A 14417-nucleotide genomic window follows, 5' to 3' on the forward strand; every position below is an offset into this window, starting at 1 on the left:
TTCTGTAGTGACAGGGTTTCGCCATGTTGCCCAGGCTGGTCTTGAAGTCCTGTTCAAGCAATTTGCCCACCTCAACCTCCCCAATTAAGCCAGTGTGCCTGGCCCATAAAGTTCTACATTCCCCTCTCTGCTAAGTATCATTTCCATTTCCAATTCTTCTTTAGCCTGCTGCAATCTAGTATCTGCTAAACTAATTCAACAACCACCTAAATGCCCATCAAAACTGATAACATTTCTTTTCTTGGAGACCGAGTCTCACTTCTTCACCCAGGCTGGAGTGCAATGGCACAATCTCAGCTCACTGCAACCTCCGCCTTCTGGGTTCAAGTGATTCTCCAGCCTCAGCCTCCCAAGTAGCTGCGATTACAGGCACTTGCCAGCATGCCCGGCTAATTTTTGAGTTTTTAGTAAAGACGGGGTTTCACCATGTTGGGCCAGGTTGGTCTCGAACTCCTAACCTTGTGATCCACCCACCTCGGCCTCCCAAAGCACTGGGATTACAGGCATGAGCCACCGTGCCCAGCCCAAAACTGGTAACATTTCTGAGTCTTCATTTCTTGGGTTTTTTTTTTTTTTCCCCTTCTTGAGACAGAATCTCACTCTGTCACCCAGACTGGAGTGTGCAGTGGCCTGATCTTGGCTCACTGCAACCTCCACTTCCTGGGTTCAAGCGATTCTCCTGCCTCAGCCTCCCGAGTTCCTGGGAACTACGGGCCTGTGCCACCACACCTGGCAAATTTTTTGTATTTTTAGTAGAGACGGGGTCTCAACATGTTGGCCAGGATGGTCTAGAACTCCTGACCTCAAGTGATCCACCCCTCCTTGTGCTCCCAAAGTGCTGGGGTTATAGGCATGAGCCACCACACTCAGCCTAAGCCTTTACTTATTGATGCTTTCTATAACATTTCACTTGTCTACTGCTGCTTTTCTAGTTCCCAGTTGCTCTAATTCCCAGTTGCTTGCAGTCCTTTCTTTGCCTGTAAAACTAATCCGACAGGCCGGGCACGGTGGCTCACGCCTGTAATCCCAGCCCTTTGGGAGGCCGAGGCAGGCAGATCACAAGGTCAGGAGATCGAGACCATCGTGGCCAACATGATAAAACCCCGTCTCTATTAAAAATACAAAAAATTAGCTGGGTGTTGGTGGCGTGTGCCTGTAATCCCAGCTACTCGGGAGGCTGAGGCAAGAGAATCACTTGAACCCGGGAGGCAGACATTGCAGTGAGCCAAGATCAGGCTGCTGTATTCCAGCCTGGCGACAGAGTGAGACTCCGTCTTCAAAAAAAAAGACTAATGACCCACCCTTAACTAAACTGACACAGACCAGCAGTGATGACAGTCATATAAAATACCTTCTATACAGTACTCAATGAACCCAGGAGGTGGAGGTTGCAGTGAGCCAAGATCACACCACTGCACTCCAGCCTGGGCAACAGAGCAAGACTCCATCTCAAACAAACAAACAAACAAACAAACAAACAAACAAACAAACTCTTCAAGAGTCTCTACTTTTTTTCAGCTCAATAATAACCCACTGTTGATACTGCTAACTGTCCTCAGTAATTCCCTACTTGAACCAGATCACCCATTTTCTGTTAACTAAGTAATCAAGCAAAATTTTTTGCACGATTTTACAAAGTGAGGATATGGAATACAGGAATAAAACTAATGAGGAAAGACCTTATGAAACACAACAGGTGAACAATAACGCTAGAAGAGTTGATATTTCCCATTTTAGCTAGCACCAATTTACAGTTCCAATTTTTAAAATGAAGAAAAAAAAAGTAAGAAAATCCTTAATTTAAAACATCAATTATTACTTTTAAACAGCAATGAAAGTGAGACAATAAAATTCTTCCAGCTGGGCGCAGTGGCTCACACCTGTAATCCCAACACTTTGGGAGGCCGAGGTGGGCGGATCACCTCAGGCAGGAGTACAAGACCAGCCTGGCCAACATGGTGAAACCCCGTCTCTACTAAAAATACAAAAAATTAGCCAGGCACCTGTGATCCCAGCTACTCAGGAGGCTGAGGCAGGAGAACTGCTTGAACCCGGGAGGTGGAGGTTGCAGTGAGCCAAGATCGTGCCACTGCACTGCAGGCTGGGCAACAGAGCGAGACTCCATCTCAAAACAAAAACAAACAAAAAACTCTTCAAGAGTCTCTATTTCTTTAAATCAGACAGTGACAACATAAAAAAAATTAAGAGTAAGGGAATAATGGATATGTGAGTAACAATGTTCTCAGGTGACAAATGAAATGAGACAGGAGAAAAACGCCCTAGGTTGAAGGTGGCATATGCAAAGGCCCTAAGGCAAAAACATGCTCCTTTCTAAGCTCAAATTCTAGCCAGTGCTATTCTGCACATAATAAATTTAATAACTGAGTAGTAAGTAATCAAGCACCGGGCTAGACCCTTGCTGTAACAGAAAACAGCATGGTTGCTAACCCCAAGAAAAGGACAGCCTTTTAACTGATTTTTCTGTCTCATGCCCCTTTCCAAGTAGACTATTCAAAAGACATAAAATCTATCCCTCCACCCAAGAAATGACAATGACATAAGCTAACTGGTCAGGCTGTTTTAAAACTTTTTTTTTTTTTTTTAAAAGAAAGAGTCTCTCTGTCACCCAGGGTGGAGTGCACTGGAGCCATCTCTTGGTTCACTGCAACCTCCGCCTCCTGGGTTCAAGCCATTCTCCTGCCTAAGCCTCCCAGGTAGCTGGGACTACAGGTGCCCGCCACCCCGCCCAGCTAATTTTTGTATTTGTAGTAGAGGCAGGGTTTCACCATGTTGCCCAGGCTGGTCTAAAACTCCTGACCTCAAGTTATCTACCCACCTCGGCTTCCCAAAGTGTTGGTATTACAGGTGTGAGCCACTGCACCCAGCCTGTCTTAAAACTTTTTATCCCACCTCAGTACACCTGGGGCATTTGACAGTGAACTTTGCATTGGTTCACTATTGCGTTTCTGTTGTCCATGGTGGTGGGACTCCAAATCAGCTAAGGACTTTTCCGCCCAATTACATCTCACCAGAGGTCTAACCTGGACAGAGTCAGAATCTTCAGATAAAAATGTAGCTGGAATGTAAATCCCAAAAATGTTTCTCAATCGTTCTGACCAACCAGCATAGCATACACACATCAACTTTCTCTGCATTAAATTACATGTGAGACTCCAATGCAGAAAACCGCCTTTTTGTTGTGCAAATATTGTTGGCATAGAAACCAGACACTAATTATCAAATGCCAAACACATTTAAATTGATGGCTATATACACATAATTTGTACTGGTTGCAACTATCCAATATATTAATTGGGCTGGGAGATGATTTTAGTATTGATTTCTTATTTTTTCAGAGATAGGGTCTCCCTGGCACCCAGGCTGTGGTGCAGTGGTGCAATCAATGCAGCCTGGAACTCCTGGGCTCAAGCCATACTTCCAAGTCTTTGTCTGGGATATAGTATTCATTTACGAAGAGCAGTCTGAGAAAAACTATAATTTTGAGTCTTTCGTGAAATTTCTACACAAAATGCAGCCAACAACTGCTTTGTCCTCAAAAACCCCAGAAGAATATTTTAAGTATTATCTTAAACACACTTACCTGGATTTTGATCTTGATCGAGAATGGGATTCAGAGTGTTTGGAAACCCTTGATGGACTACGAGATCCTGACCTGCTCTCCGATTTTACACGAGCAGGAGTTCCCGTTGGAGATTTTGACTGAGAGCGAGACTCCTAACAAAGAAGACAGTATTACAAATGGCACTGGTCATGTAGATGCCTAACACCTAACATTTAAAGTACCGTAATTATTTATATTGATTGCTCCTGAAAAACAAATGGTTAGGCAACACCCTCCAGAAAAAATTTCAGCTCAATAATAACCCATTGTTAATACTGCTAACTGTCCTCAATAATTCCCTACTTGAACCAGATCACCAATTCTCTATTAACTAAGTAATCATGCAAATTCATCTACAACTTGATCATACAGACACTGGAACATAAACCATACATTTACTTAACCTAGGACCCATTCATTCTTCCAGATTCTTTTAATTCTACTTCACTCTTGCTTTCTACTTCTCTTCATTCTTCATTGAGTTTTTCATTTTTCATACTTCGTGTATTCTTCCCCAATTCAAACAATTCAAAATAGCCTTAAAAAAATATTCAAGTGCTTCTATCTGACCAATCTTCTGTTCAATTTTTTCCCCCATTCAATTTTAATTTTCTGATCTTTAATACTTTTCATTAGCCTTCTTTTATCTTGATTTATCTTCCACATTCTTGGAAAAAACTCTTCAATTTCTTCACGAACATTAACCTTAATGGAAAAAGAACATTTAGTATATTTAAGCACGTGGGGATTATAAAACTCTGCTGGAGTTCAGAATGTTATCTACCAAATGGAAAAGCCAGCAGGTAAAGTGCAAGTAACTAGTTTATTTAAAAAAAAAAAAAAAAAAGAAAAAAAAGAAACAATTTTATAGTCTTTAAAATTGTTCAAAACTCTAGTTTCTAACAAAGAGAATTTACTAAATTTCTCTAAATTTTTTTTAACCATACTCTTCACCCTCCTCCCATGTTTCATTCTAGTTCCTAAAATGTGAGCAATTTTAATATAATTCAAATATAAATCTAACAACTATAATTTCCCCCCACCTAAGTGTTAAATTTTCACTACTTTATAATCTGAAGATTCTTAAAAATAAGCTTTCACTAAGTCATGCTAAGAAATCAAGATATAGTTAGAGCAAGGCGTCCCAGGCTGAAATATTTGTACACACCTATCTAAACTCACCCATAGCACATGTTAAGGTTCAAATAAGTCAAAAAGAAAAAATCAGTAAAATTACACCTTCTCCCAACTTTGACTACTATCTTTGCTCATTCTGACTTAAAATATGTTCTGAAGACAAACAAACATACTGAAAAAACTAATAAGCATGAAATTCTTAAAATTTCCCCATTAGCTTATTAATTCCTGATATACACATTTTTGCAACCAGATCACTTTAAAATGCTCTATTACCCACGACATACCACAATGTGCAAGAAGGTACAAAATTTACATCATAGTCTTTATCTTTGATTCCATCTCTTTAGAATTATGTTCAGTTTTTACATAATTTATGTATACTGGTACTCCCTTCAGTGACTGTGATCTATATCCAAAAAGTGATGGGTTTCTGAAAAAATTGGGTGTAAATCAAAGCATTCCAAATAAAATAACTTACTGATCATAAGCTTGTTTTTTTTAACTGCACAGATATGAGGCACTTATGATCAAAACAGGATGGACAGCTTGGTTTCCGTGTCCAGTTAAGCCTTGATTATCAGTGTAAATAATTATCTCAATTTCACAGAAGTAATTTCACACCAATTTATTTATGCCTTAAGACTATCACACAACTCAAACAGCTTTCTGAAAACTTTTCCTTTGCTTCAAGTTTAATGTCAAGACTTATTTATCAAGAACTGTACTAATGCCACCTGGTCATTTTCTTTCAGATAAAAACAAAACTGAAATACACATCTACCTTTCGGCTCAATACCAACCTTTCCCATTTAGCTACCTACAAGTCTTTCACTGCATCTCAGATACTCTAAACCACTCAACAGATGTCTGGAGCAGGCATAGCAATCTGGGCTTTTTCATTCACTGAAACTATGAAAGCAGCATATTCAGTATCTTATAAAAAAAAGGCATGGCTAATTTGCTTGTAATTTAAGTTTCACAGACTGGTTCATCAACCAAACTCATAAGAGTATCTTCCCCTCTTCTCTTTTGGCTTTCCTTTCCACAAAACAGACCCTGTGACATAACATTCATTTATGCTACTGTTGAATAGCAATAGCTGGATTATTATCTACGAACGCTGCTACAGTCCTTCTCATACATACACAGCAGGCTTTGCTCTGTAAAACACCACAATTCTTTAATTTTACTAGGATGGAAATAAAAACCTTTTATTAAAGTAAACAAGATAATTCAGTAACATCTTAAAATTCCAATTTTAAATCCCAGTTTTGGAGTAGCAACAAAGCATTACGGCATGATAGAATGTCTTTTTAAGAGATGTTAGCTTATTTATTTTAAGAAGGAGGAGTCTCATTCTGTCACCCAGGCTGGAGTGTAATGGTGCGATCTAGGCTCACTGCAACCTCCACCTCCTGGGTTCAAGTGATTCTCCTGCCTCAGCCTCCTGAGTAGCTGGGATTACAGGCATGCACCACCTTGCCCGGCTAATTTTTGTATTTTTAATAGAGATGGGGTTTTCCCATGTTGGCCAGGCTGGTCTCAAACTCCTGACCTCTAGTGATCTGCCCGCCTCAGCCTCCCAAAGTGCTGGGATTACAGGGGTGAGCCACCGCGCCCGGCCAACATCAGATTTATTTTAAAAGAAGCTTTGCTTTTTATTATCAAAGGTGTCACAAATACCTAACCTCCTTTGTTGTCTGCCCTTCTTTCTTTTTATCTCAGAGGAAATCTCAGTCTGCACAAATATCTTCATGGAAACATCTAATTTAAAAACAGTCCTCTTAGCTATCTCTAACTCCTAGCTACAAAGTTGTCACTATGATTTTAACTATTTTTTTTTTTTTTTGAGATGGAGTCTTGCTCTGTAGCTCAGGCTGGAGTGCAGTGGCACCTGATCTCAGCTCACTGCAACCTCCACCTCCCGGATTCAAGCGATTCTCCTGCCTTAGCCTCCTGAGTAGCTCGGCTTACAGGTGCACGCCATCACACCCAGCTAATTTGTGTTTTTAGTAGAGATAGGGTTTCACTATGTTGGCCAGGCTGGTCTCCATCTCCTGACTCCTTGATCTGCCCGCCTTGGCCTCCCAAAGCGCTGGGATTACAGGTGTGAGCCACCACACCCAGCTTCATTTTAACTTTCAAAAACAACTTACACACTTATATTAACAAATCAGTAACTATTAGTAAACTTAACTGGAAGAATAAACTGCCAAGTATATAATTATTTAGAAATAAAGTAACATTTCTCAAAAGCTGTTACCAAATAAATGTCACTTTCACTGAACTCTGCATTAGGAATCAGGCTATAAGAAGTCTTTTATATAAAGAGGACAAATGCTAGGCTAATCCTTTTCTCTCTGACTCGTCTTCATTATGAAATAATTTCAACTTTTTCTCAAATTCATAAAACTATCCACAATTTGGAAAATGAATTGAAATTGCAAACAAAAAAGATTGCTGGGAATGGGTGGTATCTGCCCTGTTTCACTAGACTACTTGTTCTTAAAGCTGTCCAGTCAAGGAATCCTACCATTTCCTCAGTAATCTGGCTCCTGCATCCAATAACCATTAAAAATACACTGCCCGGTTTAAATAGGCAGATTAATAACTCAACTCGTATCATGAATTTTAACAGAAGTCTTAAATAGGCCTCCAGTCTATCTTATAGGCTATAAAGCAGAAGCCAGGCAGAAAAGTTCTTCTCACAGCACAACCTGCTTTAACAGGTTTTTGTTTTGATGTTTATTTGCTTGTTTGGTTTTTCTGTCACCCAGGCTGGAGTGCAGTGGCACAGTCTTCTCATTGCAACCTCCAACTCCTGGGTTCAAGCAATTCTGCCTCAGCCTCCTGGGTAGCTGGGATTACAGGCACCCGCCATCGCACCTGGCTAACTTTTGTATTTTATTTTAGTAGAGACGGGGTTTCACCACGCTGGCCAGGCTGGCCTCGAACTCCTGACCTCAAGTGATCCACCCGCCTCAGCCTCGCAAAGTGCTGGGATTACAGGCATGAGCCACTGCACCCGGCCTGCTTGTTTAAACTATTCTTTATTATCAAGATGACCCTGCTGTTGGTTGAAGGAAATGGCCAAAAATTAAAAGGAGGGAACTAACTAAAACACTAAGAAAGTATTATAGTGTAACCAATACAAGCTGGTTAAGAATTGTCTTTCTGTGTTAAAATAGAGTTGTATTTTACACACTGTGAATAACCACAATAACCATGTACTATTCTTTTAATCAGGGAAAGGGTTATTATACACATGTACACAATGTTGCGGAACATGAACAATTCCTACAGCAAGCAATAACTGCAGTCTTTTAATATAGCCTGTGTCATACTATAAAAAGAAATTCCAACACAATATATATATGTGCTATCCATTAAAATAAATAAACTATTAAATGCTATACTGTAACTTACTCTAACATTAAGGCCAGGCAAATTCTATGCCATTTAATAGGGCCAAATTTACTCAAGTCCAAGTCTATGAGTATAAGCTTGTAAAACAGACTTACTAAAAATGTATTTTCCTGCTACTTTATGACATTGGCGCTCTATTTCCATAGATACGCACTAGTGCATCGAGGAAAATCACAAGTACCCAAAAAGAAGGGAAATGTACCGAAATTATTCAAATACCTTACAATATTCATTTTACTACTTACTAAAGAACTTCTTTAGGACTTGTAAAAAACCTGTATTTACTCAACCTCAGCCTATAGAAAGAACAGTTCTGCTTCCTTCCTCTTGGGTATGGGAGAATACTCTTACAGACCCCTATGAAGTTAAAGCAACACTTCCATAATCTTCTTAAACCATAACTGCTATTAGAACAAATCCCTTAAAAAGAAGATAGCGACTGCTCATATTAAATTGAAATAATAATTTCCCTTCTTTTAAATGCAGCATGCCTATATGCTGCATTCTGAAGTCAATGTGGTCTTTATCTGCAAAGACTCAAACATATTCTAATACTGTATGTTTCCTTATTCTCTAAAATTTAGAAGTCTTATCATAAATACATGATTTAGTAACTGACACCCACATATAATCAAATTTAAACTCATGCCATAATTGTGAAATTACCTGTAAAATGTACAATCTTTTGTACAAATTTTAAACGTGGTTCATAAGTCTCCTAGCTTATATATCCTGATCAATTGTAATGTTCAAAAAGCTAATGTATAAGTGGCAATTTCAAAGGTAGAAAAAACAAGTTTGTTTGTAAGGACTAATGTGATTTAACATTATGTTCTAATCTTCTGGAGTTATACAGTATTTATGAATCTTGGTAAGTCAGATGATAGAGTCCTGGTTTCAAGGAAAGATCACAACTTCTCTTCTACGTATCAGTCAGGCCTAGTCACTCCATCTTTGGTGAAAGTCATGGGACAGTAAGGATTATATATAACTATATATATAAGTAATTTAAAAGGAGGGAAGGGAAACCATATTTCCCTTTAGTATTCTCCTCTCAACTTTTCTTCAGTGTATACAATCTTTCCCTCATCTAGTTGTTACTATTTTTTTCACCTCTATGCCTGTCTTGCTAAATTTGTGAGGACATATGAACAAACAGCAATCAGTTTTAATTCATTAGCACGTGAATACACATCTTTTAGTTATCTAATGGGTGAGCACCCACTGATACTATCAAAGAAAGTTTTCTGCCAGTCAAGTTCTAGGAAACTACTATGCTGATTATTGATGATATTTCACACTTGTTATAATACACATGCTACATCGTAGGTTAAAGAGTTTGGCTGATTTACAAAATTAAGCCCACAGACAAAGTGTTTTCCAAACCACACATCCCTAAATATTTAAATCCCTGAACATTCTTTCAGATCTCAAGGTTCTATATTCCATTTAATGAGTGGTACAAAGTATAAGCCTCTATGACAGATCTGTAAAATTAGTTTTGCGCTGTGGGTATAATTACTTGCGCTGCTCCTTTTCAAAATCTTGCCCTCTACTTATATTGAGCAGATCAGCATCCTTCAGTGAAAGAACCTCAAATATAAAAATTTGAGATTTTAATTTTTTTTTAAGTTTACAAATTCTTTGCTTAAATGGAAGGGGAGAGGAGAACAACCGAAAGCATTAAAATCAGATAAATGATAGTACTTAAATTTAGGAAAACAGATTAAACCCAAGACTCTGTTAGGTTAACACTATCCCTACTATAAGAAAGAAAGCTTTACCCTTATGTAAGGTCAATTTGATGATATATGGAATTAAATTGCTAAAGACGCTGAATAAGCAAAATGCTATGACATCTCTCACATTTATCTTAAAATTTCATACACAAAAAAATTTTAAGTCCAATTTAAAAGTTCTGTGTTTTTTTTTTGTTTTGTTTTGTTTTTGAGACGGAGTCTCGCTCTGTTGCCAGGCTGGAGCGCAGTGGCCGACCTCGGCTCACTGCAACCTCCGCCTCCCGGGTTCAAGTGATTCTCTGCCTCAACCTCCCGAGTAGCTGGGACTACAGACGCTCGACACCACGCCCAGCTAATTTTTGTATTTTTAGTAGAGACTGTATTTCACCATATTGGCCAGGATGGTCTCCATCTCTTGACCTTGTGATCCGCCCGCCTCAGCCTCCCAAAGCGCTGGTATTACAGGCGTGAGCCACCGGGCCGGCCTTGTTTTGTTTTTAAACAAGACAGTCACAGACCTGGGTTTTGATAGTCATCATCCCTATCATTCTCAGATTTCAGAAAAGGACCCTCCCCCTATTTCTTCTATTTTTTAACAAAAAAATCTATACACACAAATCTTTTAATTCCAAATTGGTACAGATAAATTTGTTTGCCTTTTTTTTTTTTTTTTTTTTCGAGACAGAGTCTCGCTCTGTCGCCCAGGCTGGAGCGCAGAGATGCGATCTCGGCTCACTGCAACCTCTGCCTCCCGGGTTTAAGCAATTCTCCCACCTCAGCCTCCTAAGTAGCTAGGATTACAGGCATGTGCCACCCCGCAGGGCCTGTAGAAGTCTCTCAAAAATACTCCAGCTACTCAAGAAGCCAGAACAAATCCTGAAAAGGAGGCAATAAGAAGCGGTATTTTTCCTCTTCAACTGTAGAAAACATAAATAACTCTGGAATTACAAGATAGGTCCCTAACAATAAAGAATCATTAACCTCCATTATCAACACTGGGATGCTGTATGAAAATTACACATTTTTATAAAGTACAGTTCTTAAAATTTTAGGGGTAGAGGTGTAAAATGTTAAGAAAAGATTTCCATTCCCCTTAATTTCTATGAAGGGCATTAACATTTTTTGAGCTCAAAATCCGAATTTTAGTTGAAGCTGTATTGAGGCAAACAACTCATTACTTTTATCAAGACATGCAAAGCCACCGCTTAAGTGCTACCTTCACTCCCAGCTCCAAAGGACATCTCCACTTAAAATTGCTTTGATGGACCTATGTACTTATTTTTGAGACAAGAGTCTCATTCTGTTGCCCAGACTGGAGTGTCCTGGCGCAATTCCGCCTCCCAGGTTCAAGTAATTCTCCTGCCTCAGCCTCCCAAGTAGCTGTGATTACAGGCGCACGCCACCACGCCCGGCTAATTTTGTATTTTTAGTAGAGACAGGGTTTCACCACGTTGGGCAGGCTAGTCTCGAACTCCTAACCTCACGTAATCCACCCGCCTCGGCCTCCCAAATTGTTGGATTACAGGCGTGAGCCACTGCGCCCGGCCAGAAACGATTTTAAAAAGGACATCTCCAGACAAGCTTCTCGCATTGTTCTAATTCTTTAACCAATTACAAATAAAGACAATTATCTCATCCTATAAAAACTAAAAAACAAAACATAAAAAGATACAACAGGTGAGCCTACAAGCACTAGTTGATTTACACTAAAATACACTTGGGTACCACTTGTGAAAAAAATATTTCCTATGACCACAAAGGGCCGTAAGAGGGCCCTTTATTTCTATTAAATAAATCTTTAATGCCTACATATATTTTAGCTTAAAAGTGGGTGGGAATCTTTTTTTTTTTGAGACGGGAGTCTCACTCTGTCACCTAGGCTGGTAGGTGGGAATCTTAACATGTTACTTTCTTAGGAGGGAAAAGTGACAATTGTCGGCAACTTACTCCTTTCCTAGACTTGATGATAAATTAAAAAAAGAAAAAAAGCAAGCAAACAAGGTCCTCCAGTAGTCCTCTTCACTCCCCACAAACCAAACCAAACCAAACATCAATCCCCCAATTTTTTAACAACGAAAGTTAATTGAAGGAATGTATGAATGGACAGCAAAATTTCTATCGATAATCAACATTTTCAAAACAAGAAGCATTTTACAACTACTATCATATATGTTTATCGCATGATTTTAGAAAGTTCTGTTGGGGCAATCAATACACCATCCTAAAAAATAAGCAGGTTCAATTTTCATTTGTTTCCATGCTCCAAACTTTGTAAAAAAAAATTCCAATCAAAAGAATTAAAGGCAAATTTTTTAGTCTACCGGGTAACTATTATAGTCTATTGCTTTAAATCTTTCCTCAAAGAGAACTAAAGCCTAAACTGACCTTCTGATTTGACTTTTTGGTTCTAGATGTTTATATCACGAATTCCCAAAAAAGGACAAAATTCGCCCTTCAGCACACACACCTCAGGTGTTTTTATGTGCTTCCCCTAGTGACTAGAATAAACATCTATACAACAGCCCGGAACGTGTTGCATGGGGCTTTTGTTTTCTTTCCAGGGTTTCACAAGAACTCACTTCTACTAACTCACTTCTACAATTCCCTATGTAGGGTAAACTTTGGAAATGAAACTCACTGACAAACGTTCCAGTACATTTAAGCTGGGGATATCGTATTCTTTGTGATGTTTGTATTTCTCCGACCCCAAATATATTAATAAAAACTTTTGTCTGAGCCCTCTTCGGTGGGGGATAGAGTGAGAAGAGAAATGGGAGAGGGCCTGCTAATTTTCAGGTCATCTCTTAAGTTACAGAACAGTATATACTGACTAGTTATCTTAAAAATACTGAGCCAATGAATTCGTTCAGTTATGTAAGATTAAAGAAAGACAGATTTTTTTTTTTTTTTACCGTAAAAACCTGTAAAGGAGTGGTCAGTTTTTAGATGAAAGGTCATAGGAAGAAGAGCATTAAAAGTTGAGATATAAAGAAGAGAAAAAACCCAACATCGAGGAATTAGAAAAATAAGGCGTGATAGCATTTCCACATTCATTTCGAAGTGAAAGGAAAGTCGAAGGGACATTAAGGGAAAAGGGCTCCTTGCGTAGTTTCCCCTCACAGCTCTCGTCTTAAGAACGCTTAAGGGTCGGTGCGGTCGTTGACTAACCACTTCATTAGGCTCGTCCCACCTTCAACCTCAAGGCTTTCGCCTTTATAGACGCAACGCCGCCGGTTCCAACAGAGACGCGGCCGCTCACTGAAATAGAGAGCCAAGGAGACACAGGCCCCAGCTAGTCCCACGCCAGCTTCTCCCCGCCCGGAAAGCAGCCCCGCGCACTTTCGATCCCGAGACCCTCTACGATGCTCGGGGTCGCCAGAAATGCCACCGCAGGAAGCACCTACCACTATCCGGACGGAGGGAAGCTCCCTGCCGCCTCCTCCCGCCCAACCGCGACGGGGACCCACACCTCGGAGCAGACATAAGGAAGCCTCAGGGGTGGGGAGAAGGGAGGGAGCAATGCGGGGGCGGGGAGGGAAGAGGACCCAAAAGTCCAGGTATCAGTCAGCCTCCAAAAAAGGGGGAGGGGTGTTATCCGTGGTGTTTGGGGAAGGAGTGGAACCCAGAAGCCATCTTGGGATGGGAGGAAGCAATCGCGATGGCTCCAGAGGTTGCTCCTCGCGGGACTACCCGCAACCCCGCCCGACCGCGCTTGTTCCCGTGAAACCCCGAGCATTGGGCCGCCGCCTAGACGGCTCCCGCGGCTTTGTACTCACTCTGCCCTCGAAGTTGTTCTCCTCTACATCACTCATGTCGACGAGGCGCTCCCCAGAACTAAATAAGAGACAAGTCTCGGCTCGAGGGCCGATAGCCTAATTAACCCGCTGACTGGACCGTGGGGAAGAGGAAAGAGTCGGCAACCAGAGCCGCTCCACTCCACTCCCACTCGGTCGCAGGCTCCAGCAAAATGGCGCCGGCGCCGCCAGAAATCTCCTGGCCTCCTCAGAGCACGACGTAAAAGGGGCGGGCGTCTATGTGACGTCACGATGCTCCACCTCCCGCGAGGCTTTGTGTCGGCTGGGCCTGGCGCGAGGGTGGAGGTTGGCGGGCGGCCTGCGCTCTCAGCCTGGGCGCCTTGGAGTCGCGGTCCCGTGCTGTCCTCCAAACTTCAGACTCACCTCGGACGCGTCAACCTCTTTGAAGACTTTTCAGTCGCCAGATGAGCCTTATATGACCTTAGCCCCTTTAAATATTGTCCAAGTGGATTCTGATGTAAGGGAACAAAACATTGGAAGTGTTTTTTTATGTTTGTTTATTTTTTGAGTCAGAGTCTCGCTCTGTCACCCAAGCTGAAGTGCAGTGGAGCGATCACTGCTCACCACAGCCTCAAACTCCCGGGCTCAAGACGATCCTCCCACCTCAGGCTCCCGCGCGCGCCACCACGCCCGGCTAATTTTTTTCTTTTTTGGGACGGAGTCTCACTCTGTTGC

The 14417-nt window shown here is 40.9% G+C and overlaps 1 protein-coding gene across 9 annotated transcripts in view; it reads right to left on the minus strand.

Annotated features, from left to right (window-relative positions):
• Positions 1-13944, minus strand: part of TRA2A (transformer 2 alpha homolog) — a 28425-nt gene extending 14481 nt beyond the window's left edge. The window contains exons 1-3 of one of the 9 annotated variants that reach the window (XM_063708415.1): positions 13704-13929; positions 4027-4327; positions 3602-3735 (exon numbers count right to left, since the gene is read on the minus strand). Coding sequence is in view for 3 of the 9 variants with exons in the window: in XM_019031419.4 (XP_018886964.1) it covers positions 3602-3735; positions 13704-13739 (170 nt within the window). In the remaining 6 variants the exon portion in view is untranslated. Of the gene's footprint in view, positions 1-3601; positions 4328-13095; positions 13186-13703 lie in introns of all 9 variants that reach the window. The other 8 variants (XM_063708414.1, XM_055347319.2, XM_019031423.4 and 5 more) reach the window with 8 other exon arrangements.
• Between the last annotated feature and the right edge of the window lie 473 nt (positions 13945-14417).

Source organism: Gorilla gorilla, chromosome 6 (genome assembly GCF_029281585.2).
Source record: "Gorilla gorilla gorilla isolate KB3781 chromosome 6, NHGRI_mGorGor1-v2.1_pri, whole genome shotgun sequence".
In the NCBI taxonomy this organism is placed as follows: Eukaryota; Metazoa; Chordata; class Mammalia; order Primates; family Hominidae; genus Gorilla; species Gorilla gorilla.